The sequence below is a fragment of the Primulina tabacum genome, chromosome 1, assembly GCF_025594145.1.
Source record: "Primulina tabacum isolate GXHZ01 chromosome 1, ASM2559414v2, whole genome shotgun sequence".
Classification (NCBI taxonomy): Eukaryota; Viridiplantae; Streptophyta; class Magnoliopsida; order Lamiales; family Gesneriaceae; genus Primulina; species Primulina tabacum.
The window spans coordinates 8,735,729-8,762,461 of record NC_134550.1 but is presented as its reverse complement, the minus strand read 5'-3'; the positions used below and the strand labels follow the sequence as shown (position 1 = coordinate 8,762,461).

The following is a 26,733-nucleotide window of genomic DNA, read 5'->3' as shown; positions in this document are numbered from 1 at the left end:
TTTCAGTGGATGACCATGTGTATTTTCTATAATTCTTCGCATCATTGTTGAACCAGGATGTCCCAATCGATCATGCCAATTGGTTAATATCGAAGAATTATCAACTACCATATTTGATTCAATGGGACTTATATGTGTATAATGCAATCCAGTAGGGAGCATTGGTAGTTTTTCAATCACATATTTCTTTCCTGATTTATATGTGATAAGACACATATATTTCTCATTCCCTTCATTCATTGTTTGAGTATCATACCCATGGGAATATATATCATTAAAACTCAACAAATTTCTTTTCGATTGTGGTGAATATAAAGCATCAATTGATAAAAAATTTTGTACCATTAGGTAACAAAAATTGTGCTTTAACACATCATTTAATCAAGTCTACAGGACCTGATATTGTATTCACCCTTGTTTTTGTTGGTTTTAGTTCCAAGAAATATCTTTTATCTCGGAGGATAGTGTGCGTTGTACCACTATCGGGTATGCAAACTTCAGCTTTGCTCATAGTATTTTCCATATTTCAACTTCAAAAAATATATGCAATGAAATAAAATTACTGACAATAAAATGCAAAAATATAGCACACAATAAAACATTATCATATGGGTACATAAGCAAATTGATCATTGTCTGAGAAATCAATCAGGAAATCTCCAGCATCAAAATGAGTTGAATCACTCAAAGGTTCACTTTGTTCAGTGAAATTGGTCTCCTTTTCTTTCCCCTTTAATGATTCTTTATAAATTTTACAAAGATGCTCAGGGGCTCGACAAATACGGGACCAATGTCCTGGAGTACCACATCTGAAACAAGAACTTTCATATCTTTTTGAGTGATTCTCATTAACACTCATATTTTCATGATGTCTTTTCTGTGGATGGTTTGGGACGTTCTTTTGAGATGAGTTATAAAAGTAACTATCTCGATTATTTTCAAAACCACGGCCGCGTCCACGACCACGACCACGAGCACTTCCACGTCCACATCCACGACCACGACCTCGATTTCGTCCTCGACCAAAATCTTGTTTATAACTTTGATTTTGGTTTCCAGATTTAAATTCATTTTTGCTTACGACATTTACTTCAGGAAATGCCGTTGAACCAGTGGGTCGTGCCTGATGATTTCTCACTAAATTCATTTGTTCGAATCTTTCTTTTAATCCCTTCCACAAATCCATGGGATGCCAACGCAAAAATATCATGGCTTTTGCCTTTTCTTGGGATGTCGATATGCCATTTTCTTTTATGGTCTCATTTAGACCCAATGACTCAAGATGCATTTATACATCGAGAGTCCATGGCATATAATTTTTTTTCGTGATATCAAGAGCAATGAATTCGAGTTTTGCCAAGTTTGACATGGTGGTACTAAAAAAATTACGATGCATTTTATTAGTTAATGAATATTGCAATACAAAGTAATGAATAAACAACAAGTACAAGTATTTGTAAAAATAAAGAAAACACACGAGGAGGATATTCTCCGATAAATAAAAGACTCGTGAGTATGATAACCAAAATAATTAAAAATAACTTTGAGAAAGTCATCTTCTTTTTTCTTCGAAAAATTTTATGAAGAATAATTTTTAGAGAAGAAGAGAAAGTTGGAGTGATTGAATGTGTTTGTGAGATGATATTTATAGGGCAAAAACTAGCCGTTTTGTTACCGTTTATGACCGTTGGTGTACAAAAAATAAATGTATGTATTTGTATAATTTTATAGTAATAATATGGTGAATATAATATTAATCATGTTTAAATAATTATGTATATCATATCACATTATTATAATGAGGTGTCGTAAGTTATTTTGTTTAAAAACCTTATAGGCTTTTATACTTGTCGTATCCCTTACCGGGAGTGTGGGATGTCGTCTTAACATCCTCCCAGGATTTATAACAAGTTTTTGAAAAATATATTTTTATTATTTCTAATAATAACATTATATTATATATTAAATAAATACACAATAAATAAATAACAGTAAAATAAATATAATTATTTTTGTTACCTTTTTCTTCTGTTTGGAGCTTGGAAAAGTATGTAGGACTTTTAGAGCTTCGTGCTGATAACGTGTTGTGAAAAAGTAAAAATTTATGGTAAAAAGTAAAAATCTCAAACTCTCAAAATTTACCAAACTACACACTTTATAATATTTTTCTCTCTACTGAATTGTGATTTTCTTCACAAATGAGAGATCTATTTATAGGAAATATTTACAAATAATCCAAAAATAAAATACATCATTACCTACATCATCACACACTAATTTTCAATATTTACAACTCTTATTTTCAACATTCAAATATTCAATACACATATTTTAAATATTATTTTCCAATAATTTTATCGATTTTTTCTTCAACATATTTCTAAGTTATTTAAAAATTCAAACTATCTCAGTAAATTTAACATATTTTAATAAAATAATATATATTTTTACAAAAAAAATTAGTATGACAGACATCGAATGCCACGAAACACAGATAATAATAATAATAATAATAATATCTGGAGGGGAAAAATCTTGACAAGTTGTTCAAAGCCCAACAACTTTGTTGCCATTTTAAATATGGTCATTTAATTTATTAAATGTACAGATATATTTCATTTTCATTTCTTACGACTATGTGTCCCGAACGTGTATTTTTAATTCTGTCTCCTTGGTAGGATGCATCCCGTCTTACTATTACGTTGCGGTAAATAGATCAATATTGATGAGTTCGATTTATAAAAAAAAAATCATCATCATCGAGCACTTATTTTTATCTTTATTTACATATATTTCTTTTTAATTTTTTTTTGTGGGCTGTGATTAATGACATATATGTTATCTTTAAAAAAAAAAAATGGAAGACATTTTCTCTAAAAATCTTTCATATTGAATATGATATAAAATTTAACTATTTTAATCATTATTTACACAAATTTATGTATTTAATATACATATATATCTCTGTGTGTGTGTAAAAAAAGCGAAATGGGTTCTCTTAGTCTGAAAAGAAGTGCATGGCCTAGTGGTCTACAGTGTTCGAGGACCCAAAGTATTTAATGGCGTCAAATCAAATGGTTATTGGTTAGAAATTTGGATTTGAATTCGAATTGTTTGGTCCACACCAAAATGCAAATTTCATTGAACTATTAGTAACATCGTATCATAAAAATTATCATGAGATTGTCTTGCGATTCAATTTTATGAAATATATTTTTAATTCGTTTCAGTTCATGAAAAAATATTATTTTAAATATGAATCAGATCAACTCATCTCACGGATATGGATATATGAGAACGTAACTTACTCGTATCAAATTGGTTATATGTTAAACATGGTACAGAATAAAATTATTTTCACCAACTCATGGTTCCTTTTTAGCATCTCATTAAGCGTAACAATGATCGGTGGTAGCACTTGTCTAATGTCAAAGAAATTGGAGTATGTATTTTGTGAGACGGTCTCACGAATCTTTATCTGCGAGACGGGTCAACCCTACCGATATTCACAAACATAAAAAGTAATACTTTTTCATAGATGACTCAAATAAGATATACGTTTCACAGAATACGACCTGTGAGATTGTCTCACACAAGTTTTTGCCAAAAAATCGTAGAAGTATTCGTGAAATGTCCGGTAACAAATGTGATATAATTAAGCTCAGTGGTTGGTCGATAATTTCGCTATTCATGTTAAATCTTATTAAATAAACACAAGTCGATGTATCTTGATCGAGATGTAAGAAGATAATAACATCGAAATCGAACAAGATAAGTTTCCAAACAGTGACAAGAGTACAAGACCGGGTTGATTCATTAATGAGCGCCTTCACTAAAAGAACACCTTTAAAATTGAACGGCGAGACGACCTTTCAGTTTGATGTTGTCCACTCACTTCTTTTAAAAGCCAACCTCAGAACTTTCGTTGTACGACTTGTGGGAAATGTAAATTAAATAATTAATTTATTTCTATAATATATTATTCTTAAATTTTAAAAATATAATATATATACATAATAGTTGTAAAGAACGTCTTGATTATTTTTTAAAAAACAATAAAAAAAATCTCTTGGTGTACTCTCTTCCACGCTACCAAGATGAGAGTTGAACATATAGTTTGTATGATTAAAGTATGTATGAATATATATATATATATATATATAAAAACTTTTGTGAGATAATTTTTAACTCGATTCAACTTATGAAAAAATATTATTTTTTATAAATATATATATATATATATATATATATATATATATATATATATATTAGTCTTTAGATCTATACTAAATTTTAGCATACACAATATGTGTAATATCAATCCCACAAATAAATAATAAAAATTATAGAAATTTTTAGGGGTGTCAAAATCAGACACGACCCACTAACCCGACAAGGTTCAACCGAAAAAAATGAAGTTTGAGTTTGGGATTTTCGGGATCGGGTTGGACCCGAAAACTGACCCGAAAAAAATGATCGGATTGAGTTGAGCTCGAGTTGACCCGAAAATTTTATTTTACTTTTTTAAAAAATATAATTAATAAATATTGCCTATATTTTTATATATTGTATATCTAAAAAAATAATTTTTTTATATTTATATCATAAATTTTCATAATTTAATATTTATTTTGAACTTTTTTATTTTTTAAACAATTATTTATTTGATTTAGTAAATATATTTTATTTTTCTACAATTAGACTTTCAAATTTAAATGATATATATGAGGAATATTTTGTTATTATGTGTTTAAATCAAAATATTTTTTAAAATTTAATTTAATTTTCTTTAAAAAAATTTAAACAAAATTCAAAATCAAGTTGATCAGGTTGATTCGGGTTCGGGTTGACTCGAGTTCTGATTGAGCAATTTTATATATATATATATATATATATATATATATATATATTTTAGTCTTTAAATATATACTAAATTTTAGCATACACAATATGTGTAATAGCAATCCCACAAATAAATAATAAAAATTTTAGGGGTGTCAAAATCAGACACGACCCACCAACTCGACATGGTTCAACACAAAAAAAATCAGGTTAAGTTTTGTGGTTTTGGAGTTCGGGTAAGATCGGGTTGGATCTTATAGCTGACCGGAAAATATTATCGGGTTGGGTTGGGTGGTCAACCCGGGTTGACTCGAGTTGACTAGAAATTTTAATTTTTTTAAAAAATATAATTAATAAATATTGCCTATTTTTTTATATATTGTATGTCTGAAAAAATATTTATTGTATGTTTATATCATAAATTTTCATAATTTAATATTTATTTTGAACATTTTTTATTTTTTAAACCATTATTTATTTGATTTAGTAAATATATTTTATTTTCTACAATTAGACTTTCAAATTTAAATTATATATATGAGTGATATTTTGTTATTATGTGTTTAAATTAAAATATCAATATTAGTTTTGTATTTTATTAATTTTCTTTAAAAAAATTTAAACAAAATTCAAAATCGGGTTGATTAGGTTGATTCGGGTTTGGGTTGACTCAGGTTCTGGTTGAGCAATTTTTGAATAATACTATTGATCAACCCGGTCCAACCCACCCGAATTTATACCCTTAGAATTTTTCCATAAAGTTCAAGCTTATTTTAATTAAAAAAATATGACCATGGTGGAGAATTTTAGTGCTTAATTATCAGCATAATTAAAGTTAACATTTTAATTTAATAATTTTAATATCCAAGATCCAAACTTTTTAATCTAAGTAACCAAATGATCCAAACAGTCGGTGAGATTTTAATATATTTTTATATAATATTCAAGATTGAAAGTAACGTAAGTGACGCACTTTTGGGAAATCAGCACTGTACTAACAAAATCTTGCCATGAATGGTAACATAACCAAGAGCCAAAAAGAGAGAATTTTACGGGGGCCGATGCCAGGACCAATTCAATAATTGTTGTATTCGTTGACATTTAATAACTATTGTACCTTACATATTAAAAAAAAAATATTATTATTATTATAGTACGGACTTTTATGAATCTCCCTCCACGAGAGATTCGAATCTTGATTTCCTCAAATGACTAGTACAAGAGTTGCCAATTTCATATTTAGACTAAAATTTTAGCAAACAAATAATTAATTAACCACCATGTGTTTGTAACTAAACATTGTTACTTCTGGTGTAAGATAGAGTTTCCTTGCTGATTTTGCATGTCTGTGTATATTATGTTCAGTGTTTTATATGTAATATTTTTTTATTATTAAGTAATTTTTGTATAAATAAAATTTAACTCATCAATATAAATAAATTTTCCTAACATATCTAAAAACTATCAATGATTAATTTAACATTGGCTCTCTCCCTTGTTTTCTGCTTTATCTGATCTATATTTTTCATCTTGTTCGTTTCGATCAAGAATTCTGTATTCTTTGGTCAATTCTTTTGCTTTTCGGGCCTCGAATTCCCAATCAGTTAGCAGCAGAACGACCATCATTGTTATCATACATGAAGTTTGGGCCGCCAAAAGCCCGAACCACAGGCCCTGGAAGTCCATTCTCAAGAAGAAAGCTAATCCAACAGCCACCGGCATTCCCACCAGATAGAAGCATCCCAAGTTGATGTTTGCTCCGACTTTCGGTCGTGCCGTCCCTCTCAGCACCCCGCAGCCCGTAGTCTGCGGGCAATTCCCCAGCTCGCAAAGCCCGATTATCGGCAGAACCAGAGATGTCAATGCTATTATCTCTTTATCTTGGGTGAACATCGTGGCCCATATGTTTCTAACAGATACTGCAAACAAGAAGGCGGTGAATCCCATTAGGAATCCCCCAGAGAGACCGACAATGGCGGCGAATTTCGCCTTCCGGGGCCTGCCGGCTCCTATCTCGTTGCCCACTCTAGTTGACACGCTGAAACTGAGAGAAGATGGGAATATGTAGATTAATGCGGTGGTTTGAATCAGAATCCCCATTGATGCCACTGTTGCCTTTGGGTTTAGCAGCAGCCCACAAATCAAGATCATTATTTCATACCACCACCATTCAAGACAAACTGAAACACAGCTTGGAATAGCTAGATTCAGAAGGGATTTCCAGCCCTTTAAACACTCCATCGATACGCCTTCCCAAGTTTTTTTATACACTCCAGATACTATTATATAGACCACTAACGATGCAACAAGGTTTATATTTGTCCAAACCCCAGCAAATGCAACTCCTTTTATACCTAATTCGATCTTTGAAACGAGGAGATAGTTAATAGGTACATGCAAAAGAATCGAAACAGCTGCGCAGAAAGTTAGCGGCAAAGTTATGGACTGAGTTCTGAGGTAGATTCTCAGTGGATGTAATACAGCCTGAGCAAACAGATCGGGCAAAGAATAGAACAAATAATCTTGAGCTTGTGCTGCAATGGATTCATCTTGCCCACAGAAGAGAAGAATCCTGTTCATGTTTAACCACGGAAAGGCTATTGGAAACGAAGTGAAAACAAGCAAAAGTACAGTTCTTTGCAAAGAAAGTCCTAGGAGTTTGTACTTTTTGGCTCCAAAAGCTTGTCCACAAATGGGTTCCATCCCCATGGCTAAACCAGAGAGGACAGAATAACCGGTGATGTTAGCGAACCCGACTGCTAAAGAACCGCCCGCTAAAGCTAAGTCCCCTAATCTTCCGAGAAAAAGCATTGAGATAATGGACCTGGAGTAGAGTAGCAGACCTGTTAGGATCATTGGGAGAGCTATTCTGGCTATGGAGACGGATTCTTGAAGAAGGAGAGAGAGATGACTGGTGGGCTTGTGTGGTTTCTGTGTGGGTTGGATTAGTGTTGGGGTTTTGGGGATCAAAGAAGTGAACATGTCGGAATCTCGATGATCTGAAGGATTATTGCATTTGATGCACATTTTTTTGTAGGGTTTTCAGTGTGTGTATTTAGTGTTTGTGTGTGAGAGAGGTGGAGAGAAAAATAGCCAGCTATAATGTGTGTTTGGAGGGCTTCAAAGAATGAGCAGAGGGTGGGTATATATATAGTGCAAACGGGGTCAATCGCCGCGTGTAGCTGGCGCTTGGCTTTTATGGATGGGCGGTGATGTGTAGTGCACGCCCGCGGGCTTGCGAAAGGAACTTAAGATTCTCGCGCACACGGATTTCGCAAATATGATTTAATTGGATTTTAATATTAATAAAGGGTGTTTATTTTTAAGGAAAATTCTTAATATTATCATCCCAAAATGTCACAATTTTGCAAAGGGGATTAAAAATAGAGGACTGCACAATCTAGCAATGGCCCAAACGGTAAACCAAAAGATGTCAGAACACGAACGGCTCCGCAGACAATGTTGCACGATAAAGGAAGCCCGACTACAATAGTGCTGGATGAGAGCAACAATAGGAGCTTCATTTGCAAACTGTGTGATGGGTTAGTAATGGACTTCACAGCATTAGATGCATCCATCCGTTCCACAATGTATAAAGGGGGTTTAAACATTTCTTGGATGCACCTATTACGTCAGTTTAGAAGTTTACCCAGTAACACCGAAAGATAACGGCTAACTATTATATTCCATCTTCTTAAAAAAAACATAACATCATTTGACCTGACAAAATATTACAACCTCCATCCAATATATATATAGTCTATGTGTTTTTTGCACAAATTTATAAAATTATTTGAAAAACAGATTTCACAAATAAATTTAATTTCTATTTTATTCTTATTTAATTAATGTTTTAATAGGCTATGAAAAAATTTACTAGAAGTAGGTAATGAATATGGTATATTGGTAAAATCACATAAAAAATAATACTAAATATAGACATCAGACTATAATATTTGAGATTAACGAAAAAGATATTGAAGTTTTTATTTTGAAACGTAAGAAGTTTCACTATAATAAGAACGCAAAACGATAACGGATTAGCTGCCAAAAAACCGTTGTGACCGTCGCTAAACCGTTGTGACCGTCGCTAATTTTAGCGACGGGTTTTACTAAGCCGTCGCTCATTAATGAGCGACGGTTTAAGATGTACCGTCGCTAATTTTAGCGACGGTTTTTGGCTAAGTCGTCGCTAATTAGTGGTGGTTTAGAGAAACACCGTCGCTAATTAGCGACGATTTAGACATAATCGGTGGCTAATTTTTTAAGTAAAATAAAAAAATTACTTTTATAATTTAATAAATCTACCAAAGTACAATCTGACTAAGCTAATAATATTCATAATCTTAACTAACACTTAAAAATTTGTCAAGAATTGAAGCGAAAAAACTTACCATAAATCGAAACTAAAATCGTAGATGTGGACGGTAAGGAGGAAAATGGATCGAAAACGAGAGTATTTATAAACAATTTGTGACGGTTTTTAGTGAAACCGTGACTATTATTAAACCGTCGGTAATAGTAAAAAATCATCGCTATTAGCGACGGTTGTTTATTAAACACGGTTAAGCAAAAATTGTTGATATCGTCATTAATTAGCGACAGTTTAAGCAAAATAGCGATGGTTTAAACAAAATACGTCGTTAATTAACTACAAATTTTTTAAATGTTTAAACCGTAGCTATTTTAAAAATATTGTCGCTAATTAGTGACAGTTTAAGCAAAACCGTCGCTAATTAACTATAAAATTTTTTAAAAAAATTCGAAGACAACGGTTTTTGTAAAAACCTACAAAAACCGTTGTCTTTTAACATATAAAACAATAAGAAAAGACAACGTTTTACAAAAATCGTTGTTGTAGTTATAAAAAAACAGCTCAAAGACAACGGTTGAAACAAACCGTTGTCTTTGACCCTTGAAAAAAACACATATAGACAACGGTTTACGAAAACTGTTGTCGTGGCACAAAAAACCCGCTCATAGACAACGATTTTTAAAAACTGTTGTCGTATACAAATCAAAGACAACGGTTTTTGTTGAAACCGTTGTTAAAAGAAAAAACACTTAAAAAAGCGTCGTCTTTTAAATGTTGTTGAAGACATATTTTCTTGTAGTATATATTTTTCAAATTTGAGAATTTGATCAGCTAAAAGTTGCACCATGGTTTATTAAATTTACAACTAAAATCCCATGCCAACAAATTATACATAACATTTTGTTAGAAACTAAAGCTACCAAACATTAATTAATATTTTAAATTTAATAATTAAAATCCAAAATTTCAAAATAAAGAAAATAGCACTTTTTTAAAAAAAACATATATTTAAGTCAAACTTTTTGTAAAACGTTTTTGGTTGGAGATTAGATAAAACCGAAGGGGCGAAATTTGTCGTTTGTGGGCCCAAAAAAATCCAACGGCCTGTTAAGGCCATCTCCAACCACAAAATCTATTTTGGTGCAATTTTTATACTAAAATAGTGCGATTTCTGCACAAATACAACATTAATTTCCAACCCATTTACTTCAAATCTTATACTAAAAAGAATATTCTCGACATATTTTTTTTACGTATATTAATTATTATATTTCATTTAATATATTTTTAATTATGACTAAGGTTTTATTATTAATAAATTTAAATAATAATATTTAAGTTTATAATTTAATTATATAATATAATTTAAATATATATAATATGAATAAAAATTATATATTAAAATTATATTAATTATAAATCATTAAATCAAATTAGTCATTAATTAATAATAATTAACATAAATAAATAAATATTTTAAAAATTAAAAATTATTATTTTTGAATTTATATGATTAAATATTAATTATTAAAAAAATAAAATAAATATAATATTATTATTTAAATAATATTTATAATTTTTAATACAAATATTTATAATAAATACAAATAAAAAAATCAAAAAAAAAAAAAAAAGAAGAAGCAAACCTCTGCGCCAAATTGGGGTTGCGCTATTTACCAAAGAATCAACTCCATTTTTGTTGTGGCACTCAAGCATTCATCATATTCTCAAAATACAATATGTACACTGATGCAGTCGACAAATGATATTACCCGATTTGGAAAGATACGGAGGCTTACAGTTAGGGGTGTTCAAACTTCGGATAAAATCGAAAAAACTGAAAATCCAAACCGAAAAACCGAACACTGAATTGAACCGAAAATTCAAATTTTATTTTGATTGTATATTTTTTGAGATGATATCAGTTAATGATAAATTATTTTGAATAATATTAATTAATTGATTGTTGTTTATGCAATTCATTTAAACTTTATATTTAAATATTTTACTAAGAAATCACGTACAAAATAACATATTATATTTTACAATATATTTATCTTATTAATTTAAATAATTGTATCAAAACTGAAATAACCGACCGAACCGAACCATTTCGGTATAAAACCGAACCGAACCGAAGAAAAATGGTTCGGTTATCGGATTATATAGTTGTAAAACCGAAAATCGAAAAAACCGAAATAAAAAACTGAAAACCGAACCGACCGATGAACACCTCTACTTACTACTTACAGTTGAGTCCGAGTGTAGTAATCGGCAAATACTTGAACAAAATCAAAGATCGAACTTTGTGTATCGTACCTATGTCACGAACAAACATATCTGATGCTCAAGTTAGCATTTATCCAAAGAAAACTGCTCAAAAAACAAGATCATTTGAATGAGAAATGAGAGCTTACTTTCCACATTAGCGAGTGTGACCTATTGGTAGGTAAAATAAGACTAAGATTAAAAAATAAAAATAAAAATGTGTGGACCAAAATACAGAAATAAAAATAAAATAATTTCCCATTTAATAAAGGACCTCCGCAAGTTATTAAATAAATATGAAGCCCGTCTAATGTCAAGCATGAACTAGGTGACGAAGATTGAAATACACTTAATGAAGTATTTTGTTTGTATTGTTTCAGTTTTTTCTTTGTTATATCTTTGACCGTATCTTAATTTTTTATTTCAAGAATAAATTTTGTGTTGAAAAGTAAATGGGAAAGGAAACATGAGCCATTATCATAATGGGAACCAAATTATATATATAATTTTATGAATATTTTATTTGTCTCCAAATGTTTAGGGTGAAAAAGTATTGCTTTGGTCTTGTAGGCTTGTGGAAAATTTCGATTTCATAAGGGAAGAGCAAATTTTACATGTTAAATCTGCCGTTCACATTGAACTATTCATTTGTTTATTTTTTATATTAAAGAAATTTATTATATATCACAAATTTATAAGTTAGCAATTTTCGATATGCATTCAGCATATTTCAATGTCATATCAGTATTTTTCGATATCACGTCAGTAATTGGACCGAAATAACCAAAACTGCAACTTAAAAAAAAAAAACCAAACTTTGAAAACTTAATGAACCAAAACACTAAATCGAACAAGTTAATGGACTAAAAAACTATTTTTCTTTTGATTAAAGCTTAAGAATATTATTTCCTCTTAGTATACATTTTTAATATTTTATATTTCGAAGCTGATTTCTTTTCCCAAAAAAATTTTAATATGCACAATTTCTTAAAAAAAATAACGGCACCCTAGTTTTATAAATTTTTATATAACTCTTATCTATAAATTTATAGCGTAATTTGTTCCCATTTTGACAAAGCATTAGGCATATTTTGAACTTGTCCAATAAAATAATTATTTTTGAAATATTCTTGCATCAAAGTTCCTCAAATTTTGTGAATGGGTAATTAATTACTATTATATTCTTGCCTCAAATTTCCTCGAAATCATGCTTACTCGACGTAGCTTTCAACTAAGAAGAGCACATTGATTTCATGTCGATAAGAAAATTTGTGGCAAATTATGATTGGCTCTTTTAGGTCAACTTGTCACATCCCAATAACATAGCTTACAAATTCAATTATATTCGTCTATTATTTTTGAAAATAATTGATCCCTACCATGAAAAAAAAAACAATCTAAAAATGCTATAACCTAATCAAATTTCTTTCACAAATCCATGTAGTCGACAAAATTCCTTAAAACACAAAATATACTTTGAATGATTCTAAGGGATTGCGAGTTGATATGATTTCTTGTGAATAATACTTGATCGAGAAAACGATCGAAATATTTATGTTTTAGTTTATGTTTATTTTTAAAAAATTGAATTGTAACATAAATGAACGATTACAATTTTCATCTTAACTTCACATCTTTTTTCTGGCTGTTCCACTATGTCCTGTCAAAAAACTCGTTGAAAAACTGAACGTGCTCGTTTCACTGAATGAAGGCATCTGAACCTTCAAGTGCTACCTCAGATGGGAAGTTTGATTTCATACAGTAATTTGGATTTTTTTTAAACACTAAATCTATCGAATATGTTTTATTTGTCAATAATACTATTGTATGTGACACATGTAGCGAGAATAAAGCTTATATTATTTATATTAAAATTCATCTGATCAAAAAGAAAGGAAAAAATAAATTAAAACACCCCCAGTACGTCAAAATGAGAAGAAAAAAAAATTGTCTTTTTCTTTTATTTTGTTTGTATATTTTTTAATTTGTGTAATATAAGATTTATTCATGTTATGTGAGCCATGTAGGAAAGTATCAATGTCAAATAAGCAATATCTGGTAGATTTAGTGTTTTCGGGCAAAAAAATGACCAAAAACAATTATCAATGTTCTTTGATGAAAACAAAATTTTGAAAAATTACGATATTAAAATTTAAAACATGTTATAAGCATCTTTATAAATTTTTAGTAATACGTCATACGCACGATCTTAAAACTTATTTGACAAACTCTTCATCGATAGTAACATAAATCAATTATTCGATCATAACCCGGCTTTATAAGTGGAGAATTAGTGATCAAAGTTTCTAGAATTATTTGGTCAATCCAATAAATTATTTCAAACTTACACCTACAAGTCGCATGTACAACAAAACCAAACTAAGTCAGCAATATACATGAACCTAGCTATTTCAACACTCTTAATAATTTTTATTAATGAAATAAACCTATTTAAAAGTTTTTATACTTTCAATTCTCAAATAAAAATGCATCATCATCAAGCAACACTTTTAGTAATTTTTGTCTAAAAATAAATTGAAAAAAAATTCATACTCGATTGGATTTTATTGGGTTTTAATCTTATTTTGTTGGAGTGCTGAAGTGATATAATAAAATTATGACGTAACATAAAAAAATACCGATGTAATCTCAAAAATTATAGACATGTCGTCGAAAAATGTCGACATATCCAATATTACGTCGAAATTGGAACAAAATAGTCGATTTTAGTGTCTCGAGAAAAAATTTTGATAAATTAATGGACTAAGACTTAAAATGAGATAGAGATAACTAAGAAAAAAGAAAAAAAAAACAATTTCTTTGTGACTTGTGAGGTATAGCCCGACATCATTTTTCTTAAATTTATTACCGCGTCCCATATCCAATTATGAATTTTAATTATAATTTGTTTGTCACACGTTTATTTAATTATTTGTTTGTCTCACGTTTAATTATTCTAATTCTAAGTCAACCAAGTCAAAGGTTTAGTGGACCAAGTCTTGTTTCAAAGTCATCTGATACATCGACAGATTATAAATCAAGTCCACTAAAACCACTTTGCAAGAAAAAAAAATTTAGTTCATTGAAGAAAAACGACATAATAAAAGTATAATAGACGACGACCAGTAGCATAAATAAAATATATAATATATTTGGAATTTAAATTAATAGGTGGAACTTGAAGAATTTCCGTAAAACAAATCATTTAGATTTCGAAAAATTAAATATAGATTTAAATAATTTTATCTGTTAGAAAATATTTTATCTGTATAACATCTATAAGGTTCTTTAGCTCGAACGAAAACAATTTGCTGCATAATAGGTAATGCTTTTCAGACAACTATGCTTCTTGTTTAAACAAGATAATCAATATCGATGGTTTATAATCTATTTGAAATCGAAGTTTTAAATTTGAGACGAGGTTTTGTGTTCGTGACATAATCGTAATAAATCCATTTTCCGGGTATAAAACAAGAAATATGACATTCAAAATAAGGGCCATGAAACAACAGATAAAAGTTTACGTGATATATATACACAGTGTTGACCGCTCCTCAATTCTGACTTTTGATTGTGCAAAAGGGTATGAAATTTGTAATTCAGTAATTTCTGAATTGAGTTATTAATTAAAAATAAATAAATTTATTCGAAATACTTTAATTAGGTGATCATTAGTTTCAATAAAATTAAAAATTCTGTAATATTTTCGGAATACAAATATACGCGAAATAGTAAAATAAATTCCACTTAATGATATTTTAGGTACCACATTTTAAATTGCTTGTCCTTCACCACTTATGTTCTTAAAGAATTTATAAATCTTTTGAAGATTCATATTCAAGTTCTTATTTTTTACATCATTTTTTTAACACGAATTTTACAATCAATAGACATAATTTACAATTCAATAATAATTATGCGTCTAAATTGTGCATTCCTTCTTCATCGAGTAAATCTTCAATGTTAATATCTTCCTCCGAGGAGTGGAAGATTTCTCTGTCTTCTGGTCTTCTAATTCTTCCAAGAATCTATTGTAAATTCTAGTATAAAAATAAAAAAATTGGGAGCATCTATATAGAAATCTGGAAAATGATCAACACATGAAGATGAGCTAATTATTTAGATTTTGTAAATCTGGTTCATAAAATATAATCTTTAGTCTTCATTTATCTTTCAATTAATTTATACTTGAAGGCTAATGTTTGTAATCTCGGGTGTTTTATTTGTTTTTGGATTGTAGCTCTGCAAATGGTTGGATGATGAACTTCAGATTCACATAGGTCTAGATATTTCTGAGATATAATCTAAATTTCTTATTACAGAATTGGGTAGACATGAAGTTATATATCTAGGTTGGGTTTTGTAAAGAGAGTTTATTTGTGATATTCTTCCTAGATAAGAATCATCAGATCTACTATTATGACTACTTGTTATGTCAAAAGAAAGTTTAACTCTTCCATCTAATATTGGGTTATTTCTTTTAATCGGGTGTTGGGTTATTCTTGATCTCTATAAGTTCTGGTTTGACAATACCTTCTAAAATCAATTCTTCTAGAAGTGTAATATCTTTCCATCGAATAGATTTAGGAATTACTGTAGTAGATTTTCTTAAATCTGTTTGTAATAAAAGAGTTTCTCATTTTTTACTATAAAATTTTACTTTTGTAGCAAAAGCAGAAATCATGGCTTTATAATGTACTTTAAAGATTAAGGCTACTGAAATTGAACAATCATATTATAATTATTAGTTTTTATTTGTAGTACTAAAGATTTTAAAATATTTTTATCATTTAGGGAGACTGAAAAATTTGGATTACAATCAAAAGAAATTGGTCCGGTACACAGAGTATATTCAACAAAACTTAACAAAGAGTCTTCCAAGTTTGTGAATCTAGCATCTCTTAAAATAGCAAGGATAAAAGTATTTAATCATTCTTTTGTTAAAGGTTTTATTCCAACTTGGACTAATCCAATATGAAGGTATTTATAATTCTTATCTCTATGTTTTTGTAAAATTTTGGGAAAATAAATTTATTGTTTCAAAAGGTTTTGTAAGTTGGATATTTCTTTCTTCTGTTTTGATTGTAAAATCAGTTTTGAAGAATTGATATTTTGAAGTTTATAAATTTGATCTTTATTTACTTTAGAATTTTTCAGTTATCAATTGATTTATCAAAATCTTCTATGACTATTTCTTCAGTATTAATTTGTTGGTGCTATATATTTGTTTCTTTGAGATTTTGCTTTTCGATATTGCAAATTTCAATTAATCAGCTATCCTTGTTTTTTTGTTGTTGAAATTTTAGTCGTTTTTTCGGCGTGAGGCTAATATACACGACACTGATGTGCCACTGACATGTATAGTATTACATCAATATTCCCTATAAAAACGACAAAAATTGCCAAAATCAGAAGATATAGGACTAAAACAAAAATTTGATAACATGGAATATCAAAATCACAAAGAAGAAAATATACATGGCTAAAATTATAATTTTTCCTTCATCTATTATTTGAGTTGAATAAGGTCGAGGCTAATAGTTTTGATGAGAAAATTATATTTTTGTTTCTTTAATTTACATTTTTTCTATTTTTAGTCATATGACTAGTAAATTTGGATTTTTAGTCTTGTAACTTCGTTGTTTTTCATTTTTGGTCCTATCATAGTGAATTTTCATTGTTAGTCTTGTCACTTGTATTATTTTTTCATTTTTTGGTTCCTTAACTTCTATTTTTTTGGTCTTTTTTGTTTAGAAAAATACGATGGACTCCAGTAAAAAAAATGAAAAAAAAAATATAAATTACGTGAAAAAATGAAAATTCATCGTAACTCGACCAAAAATGAAAAAAAAAATGCAAGTTAAAAAACTAAAAATACAAATACATTGTTAACATGACCAAAAGTGTTAAAATTACAAATTACTGGACCAAAAAATGTAATTTTGATTTATTAAAGTGGATACAAAATTAAGTTTTAAGAGAGTCATGAAAATATTGCGTAAAGGGATTTCTTTTTCATTCTTAATCGGATTATTTAGAATGGATGAAAAGTAATTCTGATGATGAAACCAAAAATAAGATGTATGGCACCATATATGTCCCCAAATTACTACATGTATTTAAGCCCATTACCCGCAGATTGAAGATTCGACCATGTATCCAGATAAATTGTTGATCTGGGCACAAGTTCTGGCAAAATCGAGCTAGTCGTAAATCGCAGCAAAAACGTCGTACCGATTCTCGAATATAATCTTATATTATCCATCAAGTAGCTAGTCGTCTAATTTAAAAACAGGTCTTTACATCCCCGCTTGTCTATCCATTCATACCTAATGGACCACAACCTTTCTGTCTACCCTTTGCCTTCCCTTTAGGGCAAACCTGCCATAAGTATCTGTGAATGGACTCGCCACTTTTCAGTAGTTGAATGCAATAAAATTAAATGAACGGGATATCTATGTTTTTGAACCATTCAAAATACGTACCTTCATTGTTGTACATACCAAACAAACGAGCATCGGCACCGTGTTTGGACGACATTTTCCCGGACTTCCATCAAATGACAATGAACAAGTTCTCAAGCTTTGATTAATGAATTATTAATAATTTCGAAGATGGCTTGTATTTATACAAAGATTGAGATATATATAATTTTCATATTTATATTCAGCTTTGCAAGATGTTCATGTTGGAAGTATTAATGCATCACATATCTCGAGAACCGAAAAATTTTGTGAGATGATTACTCATATGATACTCCGCAAGATATTCTATGCGCACAACATATCATTTACATATATATATCTACATATTTTTTATTTGCGATTTTGGTCATCTATATTATCAAATTTTAGTTTTAGTTATATATCTTTCAATTTATGGAAATTTGAGTCAATTTTCATGGAAAGTGATGATGTGACACAATACACATTGGTGTCAAGTTCAAGATGACTAAATTTATCAAAAAATAAAAATAACAGACTAAGACTGAAATTTAACAATATAAAAGACCAAAATGAAAAAAAAATAATAATATATAAACAGTTTCGATGATAAGACGAATTTCAAGTTTTAAGAATGAGCTTTTTGGGTGTATTTTTACATGAATTTGTTGGATAGAAATAGTTCAATTATATATATTAATTATCTTCTCAAATTATCAGCAATGTCGTCATGTACGTAGCTTGTCTATCTTTAAATAGTCTCTCCAAATTTTTGTCGTAAACCATGATTTTGTTGCTGTATGAGCACATATATTCAAACATATGTATATATCAATCGTCAATTACATAAAGTGTTCTTCATATCACAAGCATTACAAAGATCAGTTCAAATGATAAATCGAAACGCGTTACCGGAGATGTAGATGTAAATGACGATGGTGGTTTGCACGGCCACATGGAAGCTTAAATAAGACTTGCATGTTGTGTACCACTTTCGATATATGGTATTGCTTATGAAAAATCAAGTACTATCTTTATTTTCTCCGAAAACATCACTTTCTTAATTATCATATGAAGATAGATGCCCGATTCTTAACAAATGCATAGAACAAATTAATATTAGTATCAACAATTTCTACATATTACTTCGGGTAAAGATTTCGATACAAGCGCGATAATTTCAGGATTTAAAGCTTATATTAATTCCTCGTTATTATCATAGTTTTAAAGTATTAAGTGAATTTTATTTTGTAGTGTGTAATAATCTTTATAGTGTAAATTAGTTACAAAAATTAATTAGTAGGATCAATATTTTTTTTTTAAATTTAAGTAGCTTCCTAATAATGGTACGATATTGGCTCGATTAAGTACTTTGAAGCAAAAACATAGAGTGAATGCAGTCTAAGAAAGATCATGGAGTTGATGTTCTACGCGGACAAATCTCGTAATTATGAAACTTTTATAATAATAATTTATATTTTTTACGATTTTGATCTTTTATATCGTCAAATTCAGTCTTAATTTATTATCTTTGTTTCTTTTTCAACTTTAGTTTCCTTCGAATGTATCGCTGACATGTCAGCCACATCATTAATGATTAAAATTATAAAAAATTGAAAAATACGACAATAAAATTGAAATTTGACATCTTAAAAGACTAAAATCGTAAAAAAAATTAAATATATGAAACAAAAAATGTCAATAATAAGTGAGACTATAGTATCAACCTTAGCAGAAGAGAACAGTACTCCAATTTACAATCGGCCTCTTTACACAATATCGGAAAGGTTATCGAGTTAGCGGATTGGGCTTCTTGTACCACCATTGGGTTTCAAGCCCAACAATACATATGAATTTCAAACCCAATTGTAAGTCAACTTGTCTTTGTTACATTGTAAATAAACACATTACTGGCTGTACAAATTGTCATCCACTACAAAGCAATTTGTAAAACAAAATTAATTATTACATATGAACTTAATTACATTCCATCGAGGGTTGTTTGCTCCTCTCCAAATTGGTCAGAAGCGAGTAAAGATGCAAGAAATTCTTGATCTTCGCGCTGTGAGTTTTTTTTATTTAAAAAAAAAAGTGTTACAAAACCCTAGTTTTATATGCGTGCACACGAGATTGTTACAAGTGAAAAGATATATATAGATTCAAAAATATTTTGATATGAATTAAATAAATTATACCTCACTCGGAGAGAAAAGTGTTGTGCTGAATTGTGAAGGAGCATTGAAATCCAGAGAGTTGATTGTATCTTTGCCACAATTTTGCACTTCATGTGTAAGAGAAGTCCTGATTCCACTGTCTTCCGAGGACATGGTAAGATCAAATGCAACCAAATCAGGACCAAACAGAGATTCTTGAATTTGTCCTCCATTTTCCATGCCACTCATAAAGCTACCTAAAGTAGAAGGATCGATTAACATTTGGTAATCTGCAATTACATCAGACAACTGTTTTCCATTCGCATCGGGCGCAAAGCATGTAGAATCCCCTATAGACTGCAGCAATCGATCCAAGCAGCCCGTAGCATCAATCGGAAAGTTTTGATCACCAGTATCGAGGGTATTTCCCTGGAATCCTGATCCACTCCGAGTTACCACTCCACTGCAAGGTTTCATTCCCTGGTTTGTCTTACTCAGGCTTGAATCAGTAAGCTGCTTCAAATTCGACATCCTTAACCCAACGTAATTCGTCTGATACGCCAAACACTTGGATGGGTTATAGTCAGTAGAAACAGTATAATTGGTTAAAACACTGATCTCTTGACGGGGTGAATCTTCGTAACTAAGGCTTGGAATATTCAACCCGGATGAAGATAACAGTGACGTCTGGAAACAAGTGGGAAGGCTCCCTGAGAGATCTTCCAGGCCTGATGCTGCAGAAAGATTATTACTTTTAGCAAAACTGATGCGCGACGGATCTGTGTCCTGAATCAGGAGGCTTGAATTTGTGAGATTTGGTCTCAGAAAACGTCCTGAATGGGAAAGTATTCGGGACCGTTCGATTTTTGGTGTGGCATTGCTGCAGGGAGAAGCCTCCTGATTTTGGAAGAATATGCCATCGTTCATTCCCGGAAATTGCCCTGGATTTTGATGCTGCTTGTTTATGTAATTGTTGAGCATTAGAATTGAAGGGTTTGTTTGTGATGCTGTTAAAATCGATCGAAAGCTTCTGTTGAAACAAACATCCGAGGCATAATCAATTTTATAGCTTGCATCAGAAACCCGTCTCTGGAAGATCATGTATTTCTGCATTTCATATGCATGTAAATCAGGAAACAAAGAAAAAAACTATTATGGAAAGCAAATCATAAATGAAATAAAAAATTTAAAGATATTTTCTTTCCCTGAAATCATTTTTTTATAAACAAATTTAAAGAAAAAATATTTGTATGATCAGAAGATTCATCCCATATTCCCATATATAAAATTGAAATAGTCCATATTATTAAACTTGGTTAAAGCTAAATGAATATAAATTTGTGTCTATAAATTTCATTTTAGTTAACAAAATTTTAAAATAAATATTGTACTCTAACATGATTATTATTTGAAATAAATACAAATTTATCTAGAAATAAATAAATTATATTGTCATTTTGGATAAAAATTGATATATATATATATATGTGTGTGTGTGTGTGTGTGTTGATTTTTTTCGTTAAAACAAACGCTAGAGAATGGGATTTCGATCTAATAAACTAATTATTCACGATGATCCTTTGAATGTGAAAGTTTCACTTTAAGGATTTGTAATTGTTACTAAAAAAATCGTAAATGGAATTAAAATATCTACTTTATGGGGAAAATATCTTCATTTTTGTTGTATTAAATAAAAATACATGAACTTGAAATAAATACACTATGATTTTTTTCCTTCCATGTATAGTATGGACGTTATTCAAAGAGGCAAGGAAATCATGCATTCACAAATTATTTATGAAATAATAAATATATGAAATAATATAATGTGATACTGTAATTAATTGTCCGGAGAAATGAAATGTGTGAACCTGCAAATGACTCGTACGTTTTCTCTAGTTACTCCAGGCACATTCATTAACTCAAGGATTTTCTTCGGAACAGCCCCTACCCAAACCTATATGTTTTGATTTTAAACTTTTCTGATATTCATATTAGTTAATAAACTAATAATACATTTTAATTTTATATATGATATTTATCAATAACTGCCACCAAATATATTAGTAAATTTGGGAATGCATTTAACGGCTATCATATATATAATAATAAACTCATAATTGTCAGCATTTATGTAATAAAACATGACACCAAGTATTAGTTCCAAATTCTCTCAGCCCAAATAAAGTTAAGAGTCTGATTACTAAAGTCCACAAAGTCGAAAGAATTGGGCAGTTTTAGATATTGGTCTGCGTAAGATTGAAGAAGTTGACAAATGATCTACTATCATTGTCGTGGAAGATGGGCAAAACCAATCGAAAAAGGCGAACTAAAATCAGGTGGAATCATCAGAACGAGACTCTGTACAGCAAAAGCTTATGCAAATTTTCAATTCCAGTTCATTTTGAGTTTATCACATTTATCTTATCATATTCCTTCAGCATTTTTCTGATTCTAGTCGTAAAATATTTTTTCGATTTATAATAACATAAATAAATTAGATATTGTTCATGGTTTTTTTTTTCTGGAAATTTCATCATATTCATCGTTTAAATTTTAGTTTTTATATCGAAAAAGCTAAAAAAAAACAACCGAATTGACATCCACATCATTTGATTGCAGAAGTCGGATTTGTTAGAATATATTATTGTTAGCTCTTAAGGGTAGATTAGTCGTTTTAATCTTTTTGTCTTTATCGTAGCTATATAAACATAAGTCTTTGTATTCTTTATTCAGTTGACAATACTGCGGCTTGAGTTTTTCACTCACTCTCTATTTCTTCTTTGCATTGTGTTTTGTTTTATTCGTTCGATTTTGTTTGGTTTTGGCATCATGGCTACTCGTAAAGACGATTCTCTTCAGTCGATTAGTGTTCAATTGGATAGAAAAAATATTCGTATTGGAGTATGTTATGAAGAATTTCTTTCGGGGGAAATCGATGTGGGGCTATATAACAGGTGTGAGAGACAAGCCTACAGATCATATGAACCCTGATTATGCTGTGTCATTGGATGTTTGGGAGGCAGATAATTTAAAGATTATTACGTGGATTAATAATTTTGTTGCGCACTCAATAGGTGCTCAATTGGCAAAGTAAGAGATTGCTAAGGAGGTTTAAAATCATCTGGCATGTTTGTATACACTGTCTAATTTTGCCAAACAATATCAATTGGAGACAGATATTTGTGCCCTTCAGCAGAAAGATATGAGTATCCAAGATTTTTATTCTGCCATGTCGACACTCTAGGATCAATTGGCATTAACAGAATCTACAGAATTACGAGCATTTTCACCTTATATTGCTCGGAGAGAAGAACAATGCTTGGTACAGTTTTTGATGGCACTTCGGAATGATTTTTAGGGTCTGTATGGGACGATTCTTCATCGCAACCCTCTTCCTTCTGTTGACTCGGTTTTAAGCGAATTGTTAGCTGAAGAGATTCGTTTTAAGTCTCACGTTGACAAAGAGATAATCCCAATTACACCATCTGTCTTTGCAGCTCTTCAACGACCTCAAGCTAATCACCAAAAGAGGTCAAATACGAAGGTTTCTCAAGATGAGTGTATTTTTTGTAAAGAGAAGGGGCAATGGAAAGCTCAATGCCCACTATTGTTGAGTAAAGGAAAAGTACAGCCGCAACAGCAACAACAACGACCACATAACACTCCATGGAAACCACAACAACAACTTCAGCCATATTTGAACAATCCATGGAAACCACAGCAGCAACATGAGCCATCTCAGAACACTCCATGGAAACCTGGTAATCCATCAAACCAGTGGACATATCGACAACCTCAATCTAACAATGTAGTGGTTGCACCGTCTTTGGATCCGTATTTGTTTTAGCAGTTTCAACAGTTCCTCGCTTCACAGCCTCATGCTATATCAGCTTTTTTACATATAGGTTTGTCATCCTCTGGCATTTCAGGTATATCTTCGTCCATCTGGGTCTTGGATTCTGGAGCATCTCATCACATGTCTCCTTATTTGTCTTATTTTGTTTCTTTGTCTCACAATTCTTCCATTGAAATTGTGACTGCTGATGGTACATCGATGCCATTAGTAAGCGTTGGTTCTCTTGTTACGTGTTGTCTATCTCTTCCTGATGTATATTATATTCCCAATCTTACACTTAATTTTGTTTCGGTCAGTCAATTATGTGAGTCTGGATACTCAGTCTACTTTTCTTCTTCAAATTGTTATGTGCAGGACCCGCAATCCCATAGGTTGATTGGGACACGCTGTAGACATGGGGATTTTATGTTTTGGATTAACTCAGAGTACCAGATGTTACAGCATCTAGTGTGGATCTCTCTTCTTTTCGCTTGAGTTAGTCGTCTTCTTTTTTTTATTTATGGCATAATCGTCTAGGCCACGTTTCCGCATCTCGTTTGCAATTTTTAGCATCTACATGATCACTAGGAACCTTGAAAAGTCATGATATTTCTGATTGTGGTGGTTGTAAACTGGCAAAATTTTCGGCTTTATCTTTTTATAAAAGTCTATCTTTTTCTCCTACTCCTTTTTATCTTGTTCATTCAGATGAGTGGGGACCATCTCATGTTCCGACAAAAGGGAGGCTCGAGATATTATGTTTCTTTTATTGATGATTGCACTCGTTATTGTTGGGTTTATCTGATGAAACATATGTTTGATTATCTTGCTATTTTCAATTATTTTAAAGCTCTTGTGAAAAATCAACATTCAGATGTCATCAAGTGCTTTCGTTGTGATTTGGGGGGTGAATACACTTATAATGATTTCTCGCGTTTGCTTGCTTCTGATGGTACAATACGTCAAACCTCGTGTAGAGAAACCCCTGAACAAAATGGTGTTGCAGAAATAAAACATAGACATATTGTTGAAACAGCTCGTTCTTTCTTACTGTCTTCTAATGTTCCTAGTGCATTTTGGGGTGAAGCAATTCTTACTGTTGTTCACGTGATCAATAGAATTCCAACTTCACACAATTCAGGTTTGTCACCATTTGAAAAAATTTATGGTCATGCTCCTAATTGTTCTTCATACGTGTTTTTGGTTGTGCCTGTTTTGTTCTCCGACCACAGATTGAGCGCAATAAGTTGTCTCCATGTTCTGCTCTGTGTGTTTTCCTGGGTTATGGTATTGGTCAAAAATGATATCGTTGTTTTGATCCAATTAGTCAAAAACTGTATGTCTCTCGTCATGTTGTGTTCCTTGAACATGTTACATTCTTTTCTATATCTATTAGTTCACATAATATGACACATGCAGATCTTATTCGTATTGACCCTTTCACCTCCGACACCGACGAGACCTTTCCCACAACCACACCCGAGAATCCTTCTCCTCCAAATCCCCCTACGACAACCCAATCATCTCCTGGCATTTCGGATAATCCTCCACTCTGTCAGTCCACTCGTGTTTGTAAGTCTACTCAACTACCTGATTTTGCTTACTCGTGTTATTCTAGCTCTTTCTCTTCATTTGTTGCTTCTGTTCATCGTCTCTCTGAGTTTTTATCCTATAGCGAAGCTGTTGGCCATGAGATTTGGTTACTGTTGCCACCAGGAAAGCACACCATTGGCTCTCGTTGAGTTTACAAGATCAAAACCAGATCTGATGGATCTATTTAACGATACAAAGCTCGTCTTGTTGTCAAAGGTTACTCTCAGAAGCATGTCATGAATTATGAGGAAATATTTGCCCCCGTTGCTAAAATGACGACAATTCGTACTCTAATTGTTGTTGCTTCTGTTCGTCGATGGAAAATCTCTCAGATGGATGTCAAGAATTCCTTCTTGAATGGTGATCTTCATGAAGAAGTTTTTATGGCTCCTCCTCCTGTGTTGCTCACCAACCTGGTGAAGTTTGTAGATTTCGTAAGGCTCTTTATGGTCTGAAATAAGCTCCTCATGCTTGGTTTGAGAAATTTTCTGTAGTGATTAATTCGCTTGGGTTTATTCATAGTCATCATGATTCAGCATTATTTGTCAAGTGTACTCGTGTAGGTCGTATACTTCTGTCTTTATATGTTGATGACCTGATAATCACCGGTGATGATATTGATAATATTGAGGCTTTGAATTCTGAGTTAGCTCGCAGATTTGCTATGAAAGACTTAGGTTTGCTACGTTATTTTCTAGGAATTGAGGTTTCCTATTCTTCTAGGAATTGAGGTTCCTATTCTCCAAAAGGTTATCTTTTATCCCAGTCGAAGTACATAGCAGATCTATTTGAGCGTGCACGTCTAATTGATAACATGATAGTTGATACTCCTCTTGAGACCAATGCTCGGTACTCTCTGTCGGATGGACCTTCTTTGCCAGATCCCACCTGATACCGTACTATTGTTGGCAGCTTGGTTTATCTCATTGTGACTCGTCCAGATATCGTGCATGTTGTTCATGTAGTAAGTCAGTTTGTCACTGCACCAACTATAGTTCATTGGGCTGCTATTCTTCGCATTCTCAGATATCTTCGGGACACTCAGTTTCAGAGTCTTTTGTTTCCTTCTACTTCTTCCTTAGAGCTGCGTTCATACTCTGATGGTGATTGGGCTGGCGTTCCCATGCATCGTAATTCAACCACTGGCTTCTCTATTTTTCTTGGAGATTCTCTTATCTCTTAGAAAAGTAAGAAACAAGTTGTTATCTTTAGATCTTCCACCGAATCCGAGTATCGTGCTATGACTTCAACCACTTGCGAGATTGTTTGGTTACGTTGGTT

General features: G+C 31.2%; 2 protein-coding genes across 3 annotated transcripts; both read right to left on the bottom strand.

Moving 5' to 3' along the window:
* Positions 1-6,003: 6,003 nt before the first annotated feature.
* On the bottom strand, positions 6,004-7,978 carry LOC142539795 (protein DETOXIFICATION 49-like). Of its 2 annotated transcripts, XM_075645519.1 has the most exons (2): positions 7,508-7,978; positions 6,004-7,414 (listed from the first exon to the last, which is right to left on the bottom strand). In XM_075645519.1, the coding sequence occupies exons 1-2, from the start codon at positions 7,867-7,869 to the stop codon at positions 6,319-6,321; spliced, it is 1,458 nt and encodes a 485-aa protein (XP_075501634.1). In that variant the 5' UTR covers positions 7,870-7,978; the 3' UTR covers positions 6,004-6,318. The 2 variants fall into 2 exon arrangements, with proteins under 2 accessions (XP_075501634.1, XP_075501630.1); XM_075645515.1 differs by having other exon boundaries at positions 6,004-7,977.
* Positions 7,979-19,690: 11,712 nt separating this feature from the next.
* Positions 19,691-20,713, bottom strand: LOC142517709 (uncharacterized). Its single transcript, XM_075620100.1, has 2 exons — positions 20,064-20,713; positions 19,691-19,930 (listed from the first exon to the last, which is right to left on the bottom strand). Exons 1-2 carry the CDS (start codon positions 20,550-20,552, stop codon positions 19,850-19,852), a joined length of 570 nt encoding a protein of 189 aa, XP_075476215.1. The 5' UTR covers positions 20,553-20,713; the 3' UTR covers positions 19,691-19,849.
* Between the last annotated feature and the right edge of the window lie 6,020 nt (positions 20,714-26,733).